The 18181-nt window shown below is 29.6% G+C and overlaps 5 protein-coding genes across 8 annotated transcripts; 3 read left to right on the top strand and 2 right to left on the bottom strand.

The window, feature by feature from the left end:
* Positions 1-176: 176 nt before the first annotated feature.
* pasha (microprocessor complex subunit partner of drosha) lies at positions 177-2816 on the bottom strand. Its single transcript, XM_047060732.2, has 6 exons — positions 1765-2816; positions 1522-1697; positions 1260-1460; positions 998-1187; positions 696-936; positions 177-624 (listed from the first exon to the last, which is right to left on the bottom strand). The coding sequence occupies exons 1-6, from the start codon at positions 2691-2693 to the stop codon at positions 373-375; spliced, it is 1989 nt and encodes a 662-aa protein (XP_046916688.2). The 5' UTR covers positions 2694-2816; the 3' UTR covers positions 177-372.
* A 131-nt stretch (positions 2817-2947) lies between these two features.
* LOC124497125 (uncharacterized) lies at positions 2948-6457 on the bottom strand. Of its 2 annotated transcripts, XM_047060733.2 has the most exons (8): positions 6367-6457; positions 5726-6242; positions 5559-5650; positions 5373-5482; positions 5188-5310; positions 4061-4457; positions 3844-4001; positions 2948-3781 (listed from the first exon to the last, which is right to left on the bottom strand). In XM_047060733.2, exons 2-8 carry the CDS (start codon positions 5820-5822, stop codon positions 3151-3153), a joined length of 1608 nt encoding a protein of 535 aa, XP_046916689.2. In that variant the 5' UTR covers positions 5823-6242; positions 6367-6457; the 3' UTR covers positions 2948-3150. The 2 variants fall into 2 exon arrangements, with proteins under 2 accessions (XP_046916689.2, XP_075588784.1); XM_075732669.1 differs by having other exon boundaries at positions 5559-6242.
* Positions 6458-6520: 63 nt separating this feature from the next.
* On the top strand, positions 6521-10615 carry gry (trafficking protein particle complex subunit 11 gry). Its single transcript, XM_075732668.1, is given in 5 exon segments — positions 6521-6832; positions 6890-7174; positions 7176-10073; positions 10146-10263; positions 10328-10615. Coding segments are annotated over 5 exon segments (3642 nt in total). The 5' UTR covers positions 6521-6637; the 3' UTR covers positions 10474-10615.
* Positions 10616-10915: 300 nt separating this feature from the next.
* Positions 10916-14078, top strand: aay (phosphoserine phosphatase). The gene is made up of 6 exons (XM_047060024.2): positions 10916-12096; positions 12487-12721; positions 12831-13008; positions 13085-13219; positions 13297-13591; positions 13657-14078. The coding sequence occupies exons 3-6, from the start codon at positions 12836-12838 to the stop codon at positions 13768-13770; spliced, it is 717 nt and encodes a 238-aa protein (XP_046915980.2). The 5' UTR covers positions 10916-12096; positions 12487-12721; positions 12831-12835; the 3' UTR covers positions 13771-14078.
* A 128-nt stretch (positions 14079-14206) lies between these two features.
* LOC124496506 (uncharacterized) lies at positions 14207-18159 on the top strand. 3 transcript variants are annotated; one of them, XR_012832331.1, is made up of 5 exons: positions 14207-15384; positions 15458-16253; positions 16336-17467; positions 17549-17628; positions 17703-18159. XR_012832331.1 is itself a non-coding variant. In XM_047060026.2 (3 exons), exons 1-3 carry the CDS (start codon positions 14770-14772, stop codon positions 16656-16658), a joined length of 1734 nt encoding a protein of 577 aa, XP_046915982.2. In that variant the 5' UTR covers positions 14207-14769; the 3' UTR covers positions 16659-18159. The 3 variants fall into 3 exon arrangements, 1 of the variants encoding a protein (XP_046915982.2); XR_012832330.1 differs by having other exon boundaries at positions 16336-17628; XM_047060026.2 differs by having other exon boundaries at positions 16336-18159.
* Positions 18160-18181: the final 22 nt, after the last annotated feature.

Here is an 18181-nt window from a genome sequence, read left to right as displayed (position 1 = left end):
GTCTGTCGGTTCTTTCTTTCTTTTTTTTTTTTTTTGTTTGTTTGTTGTATGCCTCTGTGTCAACATTGTTAATCTGTAGTAGAGGCATTTGGTATATATATGGTATAGAAATAAAATTACAAAAAAAAAAATGAATGAGTCATCAATCAATCGATTAATCGCGATACAATCGATTATTTTAAAATTCAAAAAAAAAATTTATTAATTTTTCAAAACTAAAAATTTATGATTGAAAATTATATAAATCCAATACAATACAATACAACACAATAAAATAAAATGATTAATAATATGAAAACGAACATTGATTTTGGATGAGTTGGTAATGTAATCGGTGAACAAAATCGGGGATCAAGGCACCACCATTATCATTCACAAGTTTTGTGATGAAGAATTCATTTTTTCTTTTCGATTTTTCATCATCATTTTACCACCACATTTACCGACAACTGTTGCATTCAACACGGCAGGTAATGATGATAATTGTAATTGTCGTTGTTGTCGTTGTTTTCCATTTTCATCATGTAATTTAAGCATTTCTTCTTTCAATTTATTCAATATTGCATAATTTGGTTTATTCGAACAGGCATTATTTTGTAATTCAGTTATTTTCTGTGCTTCTTCCTATAAATGTTCATTTAGATGTATTGATTAAAATCCAAAAAATCAATTTTTCAATCAATCAATTTTCAAACCTTTTTCTCTTTCGATGTTTTACATGAACCTTGTCCATATAATTTTAATAATGCACCCCAACATGTTAATTGTGGATGAATACTTTTTAGTATTTTCTGTGCTGCACGTTGTTTACCTTCACGTTTATTTTTACAAATGACCACAGCTTCATGTTGTCCTGCTGTCATTTTAAATTCAATTTTATGATGTTTAACAATTCTTGTATCGGTTTTTATGTCCATATCTTCGAATCCATATAATCTAGTCATCATCATAATCATAAAAATAAACTTTTCAATTACACAAAAACAAAAAAACCAACCTTTTGATACATTCAACCAATATCTGATATGGTGAATATTGGCCAGCTTTCAAACATAATTCACTAACACGTTGATCTTCAATGGAAATTGAATCAAAAAATTTCAAATCATTCAACGATTCAGCTCTATTCTGTTCTTGATTTAATGTCTGTTTCAGATCCGGTATCAATATATCTAGACTGGCACGTGCTGTTTGAAAAATGAAAAAAAGTTTTTTTTCGATTCCCTTTTTTTTACAAATTCATTCACAACAAAACTTACCAGCTTCAGTTTTTGCTTCTTTTTTACTACTACCATAACCTTTACCATATTCCATTTCATTGATAAAAACTGTTGCACAATATGGTTTACTGACATTTTCCAATTCTTGAAATTCATATTTTGGCTGCGTACGTTCAGTATGTTGTACATATTCATGTAGAATACAAATATCGGATTTACCAACTGGATTCATGATGAATTCTGTTTGGCAAAAAATAAATGAAAAAAATCCACACAACCGGACAAAAAAAAAATTTCGAACCTTTTTTAAATGGTTTACCGATGGTAGCGGCAGAAACACCACCACCACCACCACCACCATTAACCGTTGCCGGTATCTTTGGTATCGTACAAGTAATTAATTTTGTAGATTCAGGCAGTGATGGACGTTGTGCTAATTTTTTCGATTGTTCATGTTTACGGCGATCGGCCCAATTACTAAATTATGGACAAAAAAAATCAATCAATTTAAATTTTAAATTTAAAATGAATAAATTATACTAACGTAAATTTTTTCACTGTAACTGTTTTAAATTCAAATAATCGTCGACAATATTCACGAACTTTGGCCGCTTCTAATGAACGTTCTTTTTTATTCTCTTCAAGTGTTTCAACTTTTGCAATTGGTTGTGGCGGCTGTAGTGATTGCTGTCCACTACCATCATCGCCATTGCCATTACCATCGACATTATTATTATTCAAACATTTTGATTCCAATTCTTCACGTATTTTACGTTCTTTTTCCAATTCATTTCGATATTGTAAACATGGTATGGCTGATAATGGAATATGATGTTTACGTGCACTACCAGTGCCAAGATGATATGGTTTCGATAATGTACAAACACGACTTCGTTTATCCAAATAGATTGGCATACCACTAAAATGTGTTATCTCTACCCAACCTTCGGGTAGAATTTCAAATAGATCATGACCACGTTTGACTAGAATATTTTTCTGTTTAGTTTCAATTCGTGATTTAGTTGCTCGTTTTTTACCCGGTTTTCCTGTAATACGAGCAACAGCAGCAGTAGTAGTGGATGATAGTAATTTAGTTTGTTGATCAATTTGTACATCTTCATTATCAAGATCATCTAATTTACGTTTAACCTGTTCACATCGTTTTAATGATTCAATATCAACACTTTCTTCAAGCATATTATCAACAAATGAATAATCATCATCATCATCATCATCTGAATCGAATGAATTAATTGAACATTGATCATCAACATCATTATCTTGATCATTATTTGATATTTCATTCATCATCATCGATATTGTTGTTGTTGAATCATTATGATCACATTGTTGCGGATCATTGTTTGTCGAATCATCAATCATCGATGTTTCATTCGTTAACATTTCAACAACATTACAATTATCAACAGCGACACTAGAATCCGTTTCATTTTCAGTTATTGTTTCCGACATGATTTTGTTGTTTTTGTTTCGTTACTAATTTTCATTGTTTACAATTTTCTGGTGTCTGCACGCGTTAACCACCACCACCACCACCACCACACTTTTAATTGTCTATCTATGTGTATGTTGGGTTCAGAATTTTTTTCAACAAATAATTCACCAACAGATGGCGTTGACTATAGAATTTTTTTTCACAATAAAATATTTTGCCATCTAGTGGCCAAAATCTTTATTAATTGATTATTTTAAAAAATTCAATCATCTTGGCACGTATTTTTTAGATTTAATTTAAAATCAAACGAAGAAAAAAAAAACAAAAAAAAAAAAAAAAATAGTCAAAATTGTATTCAAATAGTATGAATGGATAATAATAATTTGATTGTTTGATTCAAATTCAATCATATAAGTAAATAGAAAAACACACACACACACAAGCTGTTATTGTGACACGCAAACACACTTATCTTCAAGAAAATGATGGTAATTTAGCTACTTTTTCATCAATCATTGCTAATAATTTATCCATTTTTTCATTTTTTCCTTTATATTTATTTAGATCGGGTCCAAGCATTTTAATCAATGCCGGTACATCTGTTGGACTAATTTCAATAAATCTTGTAATAGCCGTCAAGCTAAGCAATGCTTGATCATCTGGTAGATCACTATGCATATATTGCAATACAGCTGTAGCCAATTCAATTGATACGTCTTCGAAAACTTCTTTCAATGATAGATTATAGATAAGATAAACACCATTACGTTGTAATGTTGTTAGTTGATCATTGAGCAATGTATGTACCGCTGCACGAATTGTAACACGTGAATTACTATTTGGATGTCCATTTTCTTCACACCATTCACTAATATACATTAGCCAATCGATTGTTGATGGTTGTCCACAAAGATTACATAACAATTTAACAATTTCTTCTTGTTCGGCAAGTGTTAAATTTTCAATACGATTTATATAGCTCATTATACGATGATCTTTACGATCCTGATGTAGAATCAAAACAACATCTTCTTTTAATGATGCTGCTTGTAACACTTCTAATGTTAATAATGTTACATTTGGTGCAAATTTTCCATCACCACCACTATATTATTGTATGGATAGAAATTTTTAACAACAAAAAAATTCTGACAAAATCTAACTTACTTGAGTAAATAGGCGATAAGATCCAAATGTTCATCACCGATAGCCCAGGCACCTGATTCTGATTGTAGATATTCATCAATTTCTTTCAGACATTGTTGTTGTTGTGGATTCAACATTGTAAATACCATTTCTTCTACTTTACGAATGGCTGCAAGTCCCTAAATATATAATTATAATTTGAATATATCGATTATCGGATCCAAAAATTTAAACTTACATCAATATCTTTGAATACAATTGGTGGATCTTCATATTTATACGAACGTCTTGATGTTGATGTTGTAAATTTATCACCAATGGCTTTATCATCACCATCATCATCATCATCATTATTAATATTTTCACCATTATTATTTGGAAAATTTTCCACCAATTGATCATCCGACATTTTTAATTTGTTTTGTGATGATGTTGATGTCGGTATTTCGTTATTATGATCAGAAACAGATTTCGATATTGTCGTAGATATTGATGAATCCGTTGAAATTTGTTTCGGATGATTATTATTATTATTATTATCTTCACAAACGTCCGGATTATAGAAACGTACACCAGAACCTTTTGGCCGTATTGTTAATGTATTCAAATATTGTTGTAATGTTTGCCCAAGTGGCCTGAAATCATCATCACCATCATCAACAACAACAACGACAACAACAACAAAAAAAATCAAAAATTACGAAAAATAAAAAAAAATTTCAATTTTGCAAATGAAAATGTGAAGCAATCCAATAATAAACAGCAAGCACAGAAAAAAAAACATGCAACAAATCACAAACAACACCACAAGCACAAAGTTTGGAATCGATCCAAACATGAAAAACTGTGAAACCGAATACACACACACTTACATAGAGAGAGAGAGAGAGAGAGAAAGGCTTCAATAGTGGGGCAAAACTTTGACTTTTTTTTTGCTAGAAAAAGAAAAATTCTCTCAATCACAATTCTATGAATAGATTTTTTTTCGTCTCAACTTTTTACCATACACACACAAATACACACATTATATGGAATACATACAAACTAAAAGATTTCACACTGTCTAGAAATTCTTCTCAAATCATCATCACTACGCTGTAGTTGAAGAATTTGTTTTTTTCTTCCTCTTACCATAATCATCTAATAATCAAAATGGATAAATTTAGCCCATTCTGAAGAATCACGAATCATGTCATCATCACATTATCGTTATGAATTTTTTTTTTTTGATTCCTGTATATATGATAATGCGTGTGTGTGTATGTGTTGGGTGTGTACACTTTCTGTGTTCTCTTTCGTTATAGCTACTTGATTATTATATAAAGAATTTATATAAATAAAACAAGAAAAACATGTAATACATACGTGGAAAGAAAATCATTTGGTAAGTTCAATATCTCATCCGGAATGCCATTACCAGTAAGAAATAGGGCAATTTCATTTGAAAAATTATTACAATTATTTTCAAATATTTGATATGAACTAGGTCTATAGGTAAAAATTTTTGTCATAGAATCATTCATCGGCAGTATAAATCATTTATAACTTACGAAAATGTTGATTCACCCATTGAGAAAAGATATTCAAGAAATAGATTGTACGATACTTCTGTATGACCCAATGCTAATATCTGATCCGGTTCACCTAATTGGCTTGAACCCTTGATTTCCGTGTTAGAGAAAATAAAGAAAATTTAATTAATTTCCTGAAAAATCTTCAAAAAAAAACAAACTTACAGCAATACAGCTTTCAATTCCACGACCACCGAAAAAATATTCACGGTCATATACAACAATGGCCGTATGCCAAATGGCCGGAATTTCACGACCTGACCAAAAAAAAAAGAAAGAAAAAAAAATGAAACGAAATCCACCGAGAATAATAAATGAAAAAAAATAAAAACCTAAAAACAATGTCGATAATGATCGTGCCATCCCTTTGGATAGATCATAGATATAAAGTGAAACTTCATAACGTTCTTGATGATGATGATGACTCATTATGGAACTATATCGAAATTATCGCAGGAATGAATATGTTCGATAAAAAAAATGATGAACAACAAATATCGATTATAATCGATATATATAGCAGCAGTAGGAGAAGGAGGGTATTTCGGGAACAATTGAATTTTTTTGGAACTTAATTTCGTTTTTTTTTCAATCAATACACAAAATTGCCAATCGACCATTCAATTACCATTGATTTTATTTGATTAAAATAAAAATCATCATCATTTTCTGCCAATTCATCGTTGTCGACTACGACGACGACGACGTCAATGACGCAAACTCCACCTTTTTGAAAAACATCAATTTATTTGTTGTAACATTGTTGATATATACAATCAACTGTTGTGCAGTTTGAGTTTCTCGGTTTTTTTTATCATGATAAAAAAAATTTCAGAATGAATAAGTTTCCTGTATGTGTGAATAATAATCAATGAATCAAACACATTCATCAGCATTAGTAAGCAAAAAAAAAAGAAAAGAAAAAACAAATTCAAGGCAATGACCAATCACAACAAAAACACGTGTTGTTTACCTTGACAATGTTCAATTGATTTTCATTTGATCTGAAGAATTTTTTTTTTGTCTTGACAATGAATTTTTCAAAAAAAAAATATTTGTTCAAGTTGAGAAAATTCAGTGAAAAAAAAACTATTTCGATTGTTTTCATAAATCTGGACATGAGACATTATTCGGGTAGAAATAGCGTGAAAAGAATAACGGATCATAATAATTTTTTTTTCTAAATATAAATATTCGATTCGATCGATTGATTTGAACATCTAAGAACGAATATTCTTCGAGATATGATGAATAATATTCCAGCAGAAATATCTGTAAATCCGGTGCCTTATATATCATTGCTTGGATTAGATGCCGCAAATAATCCAATACATTCTATAATATGGAATAGTTTTGCAATAAATCGTTCAGCCGATCGACCAGTTTTATATTATAAATTATTACCCATTGATTATCGATTTCCATCATCTAAAAATCGAGTAAGTATTTTTTTCCAAATAAAAGAAATCTCGAATAATTGAAAATTTATTATTTAGCGATCATATGATCGTTATATACCGGCCGGTATAATCAAAACTAAATGGCTAAATAAACATCTGTTTGAAATACCATCAGTGGTCGTGGTGTTTGTTTCATTGCAAAATTGGCAACAATTAGATCGTCATCGATTAATTGATGAAATTAATTCATTGAAAATGGCACTAATAAATCGTCAGATAAAAATCGTCGTAATTCTATTACAAAGTGAACCAATATCATCCATTACATATAATCATCAAGATAATCATCAAGATGTTAATCAAATTAACAAAGATCAAGCTAACACGTTTATGTGAAGAATGTGATATTAATCCAAAATCATTATTCATCATACCAGTACAGGATGAACAATCCATTCCAGGTTATGTACATCGTATTGAATCAACATTGAATGAATTGGTTAAAGCACATTTTTCATCGAAAGTAAAACAAATTAAATCCTATCGTGATCAACTAAATAAAATTACACAAAATTATCTATTCGTACGTCATGAATTTAAACTTGGTTTCTATCATGAAATTCGTCAAATTTATAATCAAGCATTGGTTCATTATAAAAATGCTTATGCATCATTGATGGAACTACGACAATCATCAATTAATCTGATTGAAATTAAAAATGTTGCCACCGTTTTAAATTATAAAATCATACGTTTATCATTCTATTTAAACATTCCGTTGGATGCAATTTCCTATTTTCGTAAACATATCGATATATTTCACAATCGTTTTGCCGATGATGAACGTATTGAATTTGAACATTATGCATGGCTTGCCAATCAATTTTATTTGTTTGCCGAATTATTCGATATGTCAATATCGATGTTACATCTTTCACCGTCGTCATCACAGAATCCTGGTGTTTATTATTTTGAATCCGCTATGTATACGATAAAACGTCGTGAATCAAGTCAACGATCATCATCATCATCATTATCGTCGTTGAATCATGAAGAAATTGCCCATGTTGAACGTGCACTACAGAATGGATCAGAATTCATTGGACAGCTTAGTTGGTATCGACCTGGTGAATTGAATGATGATAGCTATGTGAAAATATTTCATCATATTGAACGTACAACCGATCTGGCACCATTTCTTATAAAACTTTTGGTTAATGTATTGAATCAGATCAAAAAATTCAAGAAACCACGTTTTATGCGTTTTGTTATGTACCTGATTGGTCGTGAATATTTCTTGCAAGGTAATTACAATGATGCCTTAAATTATTTTGGCAATATCCTCGGTTATTATCGTGAAGAACGATGGAAACCAATTCATCGACGTCTTGCTCAACTTGCGTTGCAATCTGCATATCTTTGTATGGATTATGTTAGTGTTATAAAATGTTCATTCGAATATATATCGAATGATACGATTGATCCACAGAGAAAAATTTCACTACTAAAATCATTGCTCCAATTTTTACAATTAGAATTTCAATCATTCATCACTGATGATACAGATGTGGAAATGAAAATAAATTCGAAAACTTTATCAGAAGCTGAAATGGAATGGCCAAGAAAATTGATGGATATCGAACAAAATGGTCTACCATCGAATATTGGTGGTGAAATACTAATCAATGCTGATCATGAATTGAATTTTATGAAATGCAAAGTTACATTTGATCGTCGACAATATACAATTGAAGATGATATTCGTATTAAGGTGGCAATTTTCAATCAACTCATCGAACAACTTGATCCAATAGACATACAAATTAGATTTGAAATACCTGAATTTGATAAACAATGTCAATTATTATCACCGCAAGGTGAACAACAACAATCTATACTTTATTCAAATTCATTAAATTTATTTGAATTTCGTCTACGATTACGACCATCCAATGATCGTCAATATTGTCGAATTAAAATCAGTGAAATAGCAGTGATATTGAAATCGAAAATTTCCGTTCGTTTTCAATGGCTTTATACATCCACAATGTTGACGATGGCAACAACAACAACACCAGCAATAACTTTACCAATTTCATCGATATCCGATGATTCAATCAAATTTAATAAAATTGATAATAGAATCGATGCTGATTTGTTGGACTTGGAATCACGGTTACAATTGATTGGCATCGAAATGAAACAACGTTTATTTCGTAATGAAAATGCATCCATACGGATTCGATTACGATCAAAAGAACGTCATGTTATTGGTAATTTAAAATTATTGCCGAAAATTATGACTCAGCAGCAGCAACAACAACAACAACAAGTGGCTATATCTGCAACCGAGATAAACATTGATAATACTGCTACCGTTATGAATATTATCCAGGATACCAATTGTCAATGGTCAATTCGTCTTGTTAATCAAACTGATGCTTTTGAAACCATTCCATCCGATTCAGCGGGCATTTTAATCACTGATCAACTTGAACCTAGCCACGATGATGATGGTGATGATGATTTCATCATTGATCTTATACTCTGCTCACGTGATCTTGGATTGAAAATATTATCATTCGAATTTAGTTATGATTTAATGATGAAAACAGATGATGATGATGTTCAATCGATTCCGATAACAAAAAATTTTCAAACATCAATCAATGTTGTCGAACCATTTCAATTTTTAGCCAAAGTGGCTAATTTTGCTAATCCAGATACATCAAACATACGATTAGATGAACCATTTAGATTGAATTGTCATTTACGATTACCAACGAATGGTGATGAAGAAGATGATTACAGCAGCAGCAGCAGCAACAATAATCAAAAAGATGATGATTCATCAATAATTGAAATTGATTCGATTAGTTCGAATTTTGATGAAAATATCAAAATTATTTCACAAAAAATGACCAAATTACCAGCATTGTTATCGAAAGATTCAACTACGCCTATTGATTCATATCTAATGAATTGTATTAAATCTGAACAGAAACCACAACCATTAGGATCATGGTCAATACGATGGCATCGAAAATCGGAAACCACCACCGCTATTCATGCTCCAATACTATCGGAAACCACGTTTCCATTACCAGCAATTACAATGATACCGGCAATTATTTATGTGGAGCTATTCGTTCCGGATAAATTATATGCACGTAATCCATTTATGGCTAAATATAAAATTACCAGTCGTTTAGATGTGGATGTTAGTCTTGAAATACAGATTGGACAAGCCGAATATTTTATGATTGCTGGAAATCGACAAGTAAGTAGAAAACAAATAATCGATATTCGATAAATCGTCCATCAACTAACTATCGATATTTTTTTTTATTAGGTAAAAATTATTCTTCCATCACGTTCGATTATTGAACAAGTGTTTATATTTTTTCCTCTTACCTGTGGTCAACTTGTTTTGCCTAAACTTGATATAATGGTACATCCTAATGGCTACAATGAATTCATTATCATTAACATCCAGTAGCAGTAGCCAAATTGGATCAAAACAAACCATAACACATCCAATTAAAATTGATTATATTGGTCAAATGATTTTACCGACAGTATTTGTTCTGCCAAAACTTCGTACCAATATTTTTGTAATAATTACCAACATGATGATGATCTTATGTGATTGTGAATTATTTCAAAAAAAAAATTTTTGATTACAATCTAAATCTGTTCATTTTGTTTGTTTGATTGTATATGATGTTTGATGATTGCAATACCCCAATAATGATGATGATGATGATGATGATGATCAATGATTATATATTGTATTAAAAAGAAAAATTATTTTTAGAAAATTCATTCGATTCGAAATAATGATGACATTTTTTTTTATTCTCCACCCAAATTTTTATTGTACATATTTTGACTTTGATCATCAACCGATTGTTGTTGTTGTTGTTGTTGTTGTTGTTGTCGTTGTAGTTGTAGTTGTAGTTGTTGTTGTTGTTGTTGGTTAAAATCGTCGAACAAGTGAAAAAAAAACTACATCATCATTGACCTTTGATCCTGATTGTCATCATCATTATAAAAATCAAACAAGTGTCATCGATTTTGAGCAATGATGATGTTGATGATGATGTTTTTTTGTATTGATCATCATCATCATCATTATGAGGAAGAGATAATCATCAAATAATTATCATCATCATCTTTATCATATGACGTCATCTGCATTACATGTACAACATGGTGAATAAAAGATTCGAAATTGTTGATCCAATCTGTGTGTGTGTTTTTGTGTTTGAATCAATCAATAAATTATTATTATTGAATAAATTATGATCAAATTTTTAAATTGTGAACAAAACAAGAGAAACGAAGACGACAAAGATAACGATGATGATGATGATGATGATGATAATGGAACACGAAAGAAAACGACCAAAAAAAAAAGTAGTCAAACGACATCCACATCGAATGTTTACATGACGACATTGTGTATACGCCCACCACAAAAAAAAATATCATAAACATCTATACACATAAGAAGATGAAGAAAAGTCGAGTGAGAGAAAAGAAAAGGAGCCAAAACAAAATTTTCAGTGAGGCCAAAACGATGAAAAGACAGAAAAAAGAAATGATGATGATGATGATCATTATTATTATTATTATTTGATGATTATGATTACCAATTCGGCATATAGAAATGATCATCAAATGATCATCAAATCACACATTGTTTGATTGATTGATTGATTCGGTTTTTTTCTTTTTTTCTTTTTATTCAATTCATTGATTGATTGATGGTGGTTGGTGGTGGTGGTAACACATCATCATCATCAACAGCAGCATCTTAAAATGGTCTGATGATGAATGAATGAATGAAATACGGAATGGCCCAACAACAACAACAGCAACAACATTATTATCACCGTCATCATCATTATAAGATTAGTGGTAGTAATAAAAAAAAAAAAAAAGTTTTTCTGAAAAAATTATTTAAGTATTTGATTTTTAGTAATCATCATAATTGAACATATATATTGGTGGCGATAATAAATATTAAAGATTCAAAAATATTTCAATTCAAATACATCACATACACATTTAAACAGACCATTTTCAAATCATTATATCAACCAAGCAACAACAACATCATCGACAACGTTAAATCAATGTTAAATCATCATCATCATCAAGAATTTTTTACTATAGTAGAAAAATTATTCTAAAGAATTGATTGTTTTTTTTTCTTTTTTTTTTGAATTTAAAAACATCAATCATCATCATTATCATCAAATTTCATTTGTTATATGGAAGGACCGTAAAAAAAGAATGTAAGTTTCATTCGATTGTTATTTTCATTTTCATTTTTTTTTTGTTTTAAATGTTCGAATGTAGAACACATTCGAAATTGAGATCATCGTCAACACACATCTTCGATGATGATGATGATAATTTTTTTTTTCATTTCTAATTTTTTTTCCCATATTCGATGGCCACTGTCAATTGTTATCATCAAAACATACACACACACACACACAAAAAAAAAAACAAAACAAAAATAATATTTTTAATCATCATCATCATATTATCATCATTTGTGTGTGTTCTAAATGTCGATGACACAAAACATGGAAGCACTTAAACTATCCATTCGTTAAATATATTTATGATTCTAATATCTATCTATCTTTATATATATATATCATTTATAATCCAAACAGAAGATTATTATTTTACTACGTACGTCATATATATAGCCGATATAAAATCGACAATTAAAAAAAAAGCGAGGGAGAAAAAACCTATACCAATAACAGTTTGGTTCAAAATTCAATCAATCAATCAACCATAATAAATAATAAAAAAAAAACATTCTTAAACAACGACAACTAACACGACGAACGATAACAACGTTGACCGAATTATTTGGACATTGGAACCATTTTCATATTGGTGGTAAGTGTGTGTGTGTGTGTGTGTGTGTGTGTGTGTGTGTGTCTATGTGTTTATATACATGTATGTTAGTATGGATCATGATCATTTGAATGATTTTTAATTTTCATAGTAAAAATGGAAACGATCACGAATAATACCCCAAGTGGTGTTATGGATGAAGATTCCGTACGACGGATATTTCGTTCATCCGATGCTGTTTGTTTTGATGTGGATTCCACTGTTTGCCGTGATGAAGCTATCGATGAATTGGCTAAATTTGCCAATAAAGAAAAAGAAGTTATGGAAATGTAAGTGTAACAAAAAAAAAAATAAGAAATAAGATTTTTTATATAATTTAATTAATTTTAATTTTTTTTTTCGAAGGACTCGACGTGCAATGCGTGGTGGTTGTAGTTTTCATGATGCTCTTAGTAAACGTCTACAATTAATTCAACCAACTGTGGATATGGTTAGTGATTATATACGTACACATCAACCACGATTTACACCTGGAATTAAGTATGGTTATCATCAACAAAAACTATTGTGAAAAAAAAAATTCTAATAACCAATTTTTTTGTTCCATTATTCAACAGAGAATTAGTATCATTATTACATGCAAATGATGTTGCCGTATATCTTGTATCCGGTGGATTTTATTCAATTATTGAACCAGTTGCCAAAGAATTACACATTCCATACAAGAATATCTATGCGAATAGAATAAAATTTTTCTATGATGGAAATTATGCCGGTTTCGATGAATCGGAACCAACAAGTCAACAACATGGTAAAGCTAAAGTAATTGCATATCTTAAGAATCGTTATAAATATCGCACAGTAACAATCGTTGGTGATGGTGTTACCGATATGGAAGCCTATCCACCAGCGGTAAGAATAATAATCGATTTGATTGGAATTTTCATAACTAAAATTGTTTCATTTTTTTTTAATAGGATGCATTCATCGGATTTGGTGGTAATCAAATACGTGAAAAAGTTAAAAAAGGTGCTAAATGGTTTGCCACTAGTTTCTATGATCTAATCGAAGAGCTTAAGGTGGATTCATAGAATTTATGAATATTTTTTTTTGTTTGTTTGTTTGTTTTTTTCGGAAAAATCTATCTCTTAATCACTGTATACGAAATGATGAAAAATCAATAATGCCAAAAAAAACAACATACACACAAACAAACAAACAAATATTTTCAACAAGCTAGGAAAAATAAAAAATTTTTTTTATCACTTCCTTATCACACATACCTCTGGCCTTCACAAGAATAAGAAAAACAAAAACAAAACAAAACAAAACAAAAATTCTGTATGTATAAAATGAAATGAAAAATAAATGACATCAAATTTTCTAAAGAAAAAATAAATTCAAATTCTAAATCCTGGAACATTCTGTCTTTCCATGTATCCGGGAATTTACCAGCAACATTAATGTTCGAATTTTCTCATTTTTGGATCCACCTCACCAACACGACCAAAAAAAAAAAAAAATTGGATCCAAGCTATATAATGATTGTAATTGATGATTATAACTTGAAAAAAAATTGGATCCAATTACAATTAAATAGTGATTCTATGCTTTTGTCTATCTATATGTGATGTTGATTCAACAACAACAACAACAACAACAAAATTATACGCAGATCCATAGAATAATGAAATTGAGCAGCCAGAATTTGTTGAAAAGTTGTTATATAGAATGAATGAATAAATGAATGAACGAACGAACGAACGAAAAAAAAATATTCCAGAAATATGGAATAACCGACAAAACCAGGATCAGTGAAAAACAAAAAAAAAACCAAATTTTTTTCCACCCATTACGTTTCAGGAATTTTTGTTATCGTTTTTCTTTTGCTCACCTACATTCATCAAACACCGTAAAGTGTTCTCAAACGAAAAAACAAACAAACAAACAAAACGATCCGAAGGAAAACAAAAAAAAAAAAACGAACCTTGAACGAAAAATTTTTCAACAACTCAAACAAAGAAAGAATTCGAGTTTTTTTTCTCTCGTCAATTTAATATCGATTTACGTTCTATTTTGCTGTAACAAATATGAAGATGAAATTATCATTTCCATCATCATTCAATCTACAGAATTTATCATTGAAATCAATCACCAAAAGCCTTGGACAACAACATCAACCAATGTATTCCTCATCATCATCATCATCATCATTAATTTGGTTCATCATTATTTTACAATATTTTCTACATCAATCAATAATTCAAGTAGTCAATGCAATCGATAATGGCCACATCAGTAGCAGCAGCAGCAACGGTGGAGGAGGTGGAAGTGGAAATAGTTGCCCAGTACGATCATTAATAAAACCATGCCTTTGTAATGAGATAACAAAAGGTCTTGAAATCATATGTGAAGGTGTACAATTGGAAATGCTCAAAGAGATTTTTGATCGATTACCAGTTAATAATAATAATAAAAATGGTGGTGGTGGCGGTGAGCATCAAAAAAATCAACGTACAACAATAATGTATTTAAAAATGAAAAATAATCATATCCATTCATTTCCGGCACGTTTATTAAACAATATAAATGTTCGTCATTTAATGGCACATAATTGCAATATGATTGCTGTTGATTCAGATGCCTTTTTATCAATACATGATCAGATTGAATCATTAGATTTATCGCATAATAAATTTCAGAAGGTAAGTTTTTTTTTCATGCATTAATTAAATTACTAATAATAATAATAATTTGATAATGAACCTGAATATTTAGATACCTGATGCCCTAAAAGGCCTTTCAACATTGGTTTCATTGAATCTGAATTATAATGAAATTGAAACCATTGAACCAGATCAATTTGATGGCCTGGAATCATTATTACGACTATCATTATTTGGTAATCGTATATTTGCCGTACATGAACGTGCATTTATTGGTATCGGACCGAATGTAACACAAGTGAATCTTGGCGGCAATGAATTATCACGTATACCATCGGATTCATTACAATATTTAGGATCATTACAACGATTACAATTGCATGAAAATCGTATACATACAATCACACGTATGGATCTAAAACATCTTCGTCAATTAGCCCATTTGGATGTATTGATTTTGGCCAATAATCTAATCAAACAATTAGATGCTAACATATTTGCTGATTTATCTGTATTAAATTATATTGATCTTGAATCAAATCAAATATCGATGATTGATGAACAAGCATTCAATGGTATTGAAAAAACATTAGAATGGCTAAAATTGGATAATAATCAATTGCAAATAATACCATCAAATGCATTAAGAAAAATAACACGTTTGAGACAATTGGATTTGAAAAATAATCAAATTGAACATATTGATCGTCATTCATTTGAATCATATGGTAAGAATATAAAATTTTTATATTTACAAAAAAATCGTATCCAACATATTGATGATCAAGCATTTGAATCATTCGAATCATTGGAATGGCTATATCTACATTCAAATCATTTACAACGTTTATCAAGAAAATTATTTGAAAAAGTTATTGATAAAAATTTAACAATTCTTGATCTTCATGGTAAGTTTGGTTAACATTTTTGGAAAATTTTTTCCATTTTTTTCATTTTTATAATTTTTTTTCTTTGATTCAATCCAAAAAGATAATCCATTCATCTGTAATTGTGAATTAAATTGGTATAAACAATGGATTGAAGATAATGAAAAAAATCAAATGTCTCATATTTGGAAAGAAACAAAGTGCTATTATTATGATGATGATGATAATTATAACGATAATGAACCAGTTTCAATAATGGATCAACAACAACAACAACAACAACAACAAAAGCAACGTAAACGTGAAATATTTCTCACTGAAATGGATAAAATGATTGAATGTCATGCATTTACAATGGATCGATTATCAATGACAACATTATTAACAATGACTATGATGATGACAATTATTATAACGTCAATATAATTATAATTATTATATATATGTTTGGTGTTCATATAACTCGACAAACAATATTAGACATGTATGTATGTCGACCATGGTAACGTGGAATGGTGATAATTTGTTTAAATACAACGACGACGACGACGACAACAACAACAACAACTAAATCTGTGAAATACAATCATAATCCTCATCAACAAACAAAAGAGAGAGCCAGAGAGAGAGAGAGAGAGCCAGTAAAAAAAAACCGGAAACCAAAAATCAAAAAAAACAAAACAAAAAACAAACATAACGAGCAAATTCAATCCAGATTCGACAACGAGATGATATATATTGGTGATAGGAGAAAAAAAAATTAGACATTGAATGAAAATCAATATAATACAAACAATGACGAATCATAATTTTTTTTTTGTTCTCTAAATTCTCGATGATACAAAAAAAGTGAAATTATTTCATTAAAAGAAAAAAAAAATTCAATCACTTTTCTTTTCACTATTCGTTTCTATGAATTAATCTCAATGCAGAAACAAAAAAAAACATTCGAATTCGAATTTTAGGTTTTTTTTTTGTTTTTTTTTTGTTTTTTTTGAATACGATCTGATTTTGTTTTCCACAATATTGATTGATTTGTTGTTGTTGTTTTGATCGATTTGGTTGTTGTTGTTGTGTTTTTTTTTTCATTGGCAGGGCGTGTGTGTGTGTTTTTTTTCCGTTTGATAGATTTGGCAATGATGATGATTTGCATCGATTTCAATAAACAATAATTTAATGATGACAGTCTTGATATTGATTTTGATGATGATGATGGTGGTGGCCATCAAATCAAGGTAACTATGGTGAAATTTAATTATGATGATGATGAAATGTTTAACATGATTCGATTAAAACATTTTTTTTTTGTTTGTTAGTTGAATGAAATCTTGATCTTAATGGTTTCTATTCTTTATCTATATCAGCTAGTTTCCGATCCGAATTGTTTATCAAAATAGTGGGTAATTTCTTTGGAATTTTTTTTTTCATTCGTTTTTAAATTTTTATTTTTATTTTTTTTCAAATAAAAAGATTGTAGCGACAAATGGTGAAAAAATTTAGCAACAATTGTTATCTTTACAATTTCAACATCAACTTCAACTTTATTTTATTTTGGTAGTAGGTGGCATAACAAAAAAAAAACCCGAGGGGTTAAAACAACAAGTGAAAATAATACCACTACTACCATATACATACCATATATATATATAAATATGGGCGTGGATCAAAGAAATGTGATGCAACAGCCAAAAGTGAAAAATAAAAAAAAAATTCCTCTTTTTCCTCCTCCTCATAAAAATTGGTTATAGTCACAATGATGATAACAATCAGATTTATTTTCTAACACAAACAATGTATATATTGTATAAAGTTAGTCAGATGTCCATATAGAGTAATTTTTTTTTACATTTATCTATACTACTAGTTATAAACGTAATTATAAACATAATGCATTGTAACCATTGCCCGGTATTTTATGTGTAATTGATAAAAAAAAATGGCCTGATAAC

The sequence above is a fragment of the Dermatophagoides farinae genome, chromosome 7 (assembly GCF_024713945.1).
Source record: "Dermatophagoides farinae isolate YC_2012a chromosome 7, ASM2471394v1, whole genome shotgun sequence".
NCBI lineage: Eukaryota > Metazoa > Arthropoda > Arachnida > Sarcoptiformes > Pyroglyphidae > Dermatophagoides > Dermatophagoides farinae.
Note: the sequence above shows the minus strand (reverse complement) of the source record. Positions and strands in the feature narration are given on the sequence as shown.

Bases quoted from the DNA above. Each gene is read 5' to 3' on its own strand.
- pasha (XM_047060732.2), bottom strand. From the start codon at position 2,693: ATGTCGGAAACAATAACTGAAAATGAAACGGATTCTAGTGTCGCTGTT. The intron at 1,461-1,521 runs GTTCGAAATTTT...TTTGCCAAACAG, and splicing joins CGGTAAACCATTTAAAAAAG to AATTCATCATGAATCCAGTT. The intron at 625-695 runs GTTTGAAAATTG...GAACATTTATAG, and splicing joins AAACATCGAAAGAGAAAAAG to GAAGAAGCACAGAAAATAAC.
- LOC124497125 (XM_075732669.1), bottom strand. From the start codon at position 5,822: ATGAGTCATCATCATCATCAAGAACGTTATGAAGTTTCACTTTATATC. The intron at 5,483-5,558 runs GTAAGTTTGTTT...ACGGAAATCAAG, and splicing joins GAATTGAAAGCTGTATTGCT to GGTTCAAGCCAATTAGGTGA. The intron at 4,458-5,187 runs GTATGTATTACA...TGATGATTTCAG, and splicing joins CCAAATGATTTTCTTTCCAC to GCCACTTGGGCAAACATTAC.
- aay (XM_047060024.2), top strand. From the start codon at position 12,836: ATGGAAACGATCACGAATAATACCCCAAGTGGTGTTATGGATGAAGAT. The intron at 13,009-13,084 runs GTAAGTGTAACA...TTTTTTTCGAAG, and splicing joins GAAAAAGAAGTTATGGAAAT to GACTCGACGTGCAATGCGTG. The intron at 13,220-13,296 runs GTATGGTTATCA...ATTATTCAACAG, and splicing joins CGATTTACACCTGGAATTAA to AGAATTAGTATCATTATTAC.
- LOC124496506 (XM_047060026.2), top strand. From the start codon at position 14,770: ATGAAGATGAAATTATCATTTCCATCATCATTCAATCTACAGAATTTA. The intron at 15,385-15,457 runs GTAAGTTTTTTT...CTGAATATTTAG, and splicing joins CGCATAATAAATTTCAGAAG to ATACCTGATGCCCTAAAAGG. The intron at 16,254-16,335 runs GTAAGTTTGGTT...CAATCCAAAAAG, and splicing joins AACAATTCTTGATCTTCATG to ATAATCCATTCATCTGTAAT.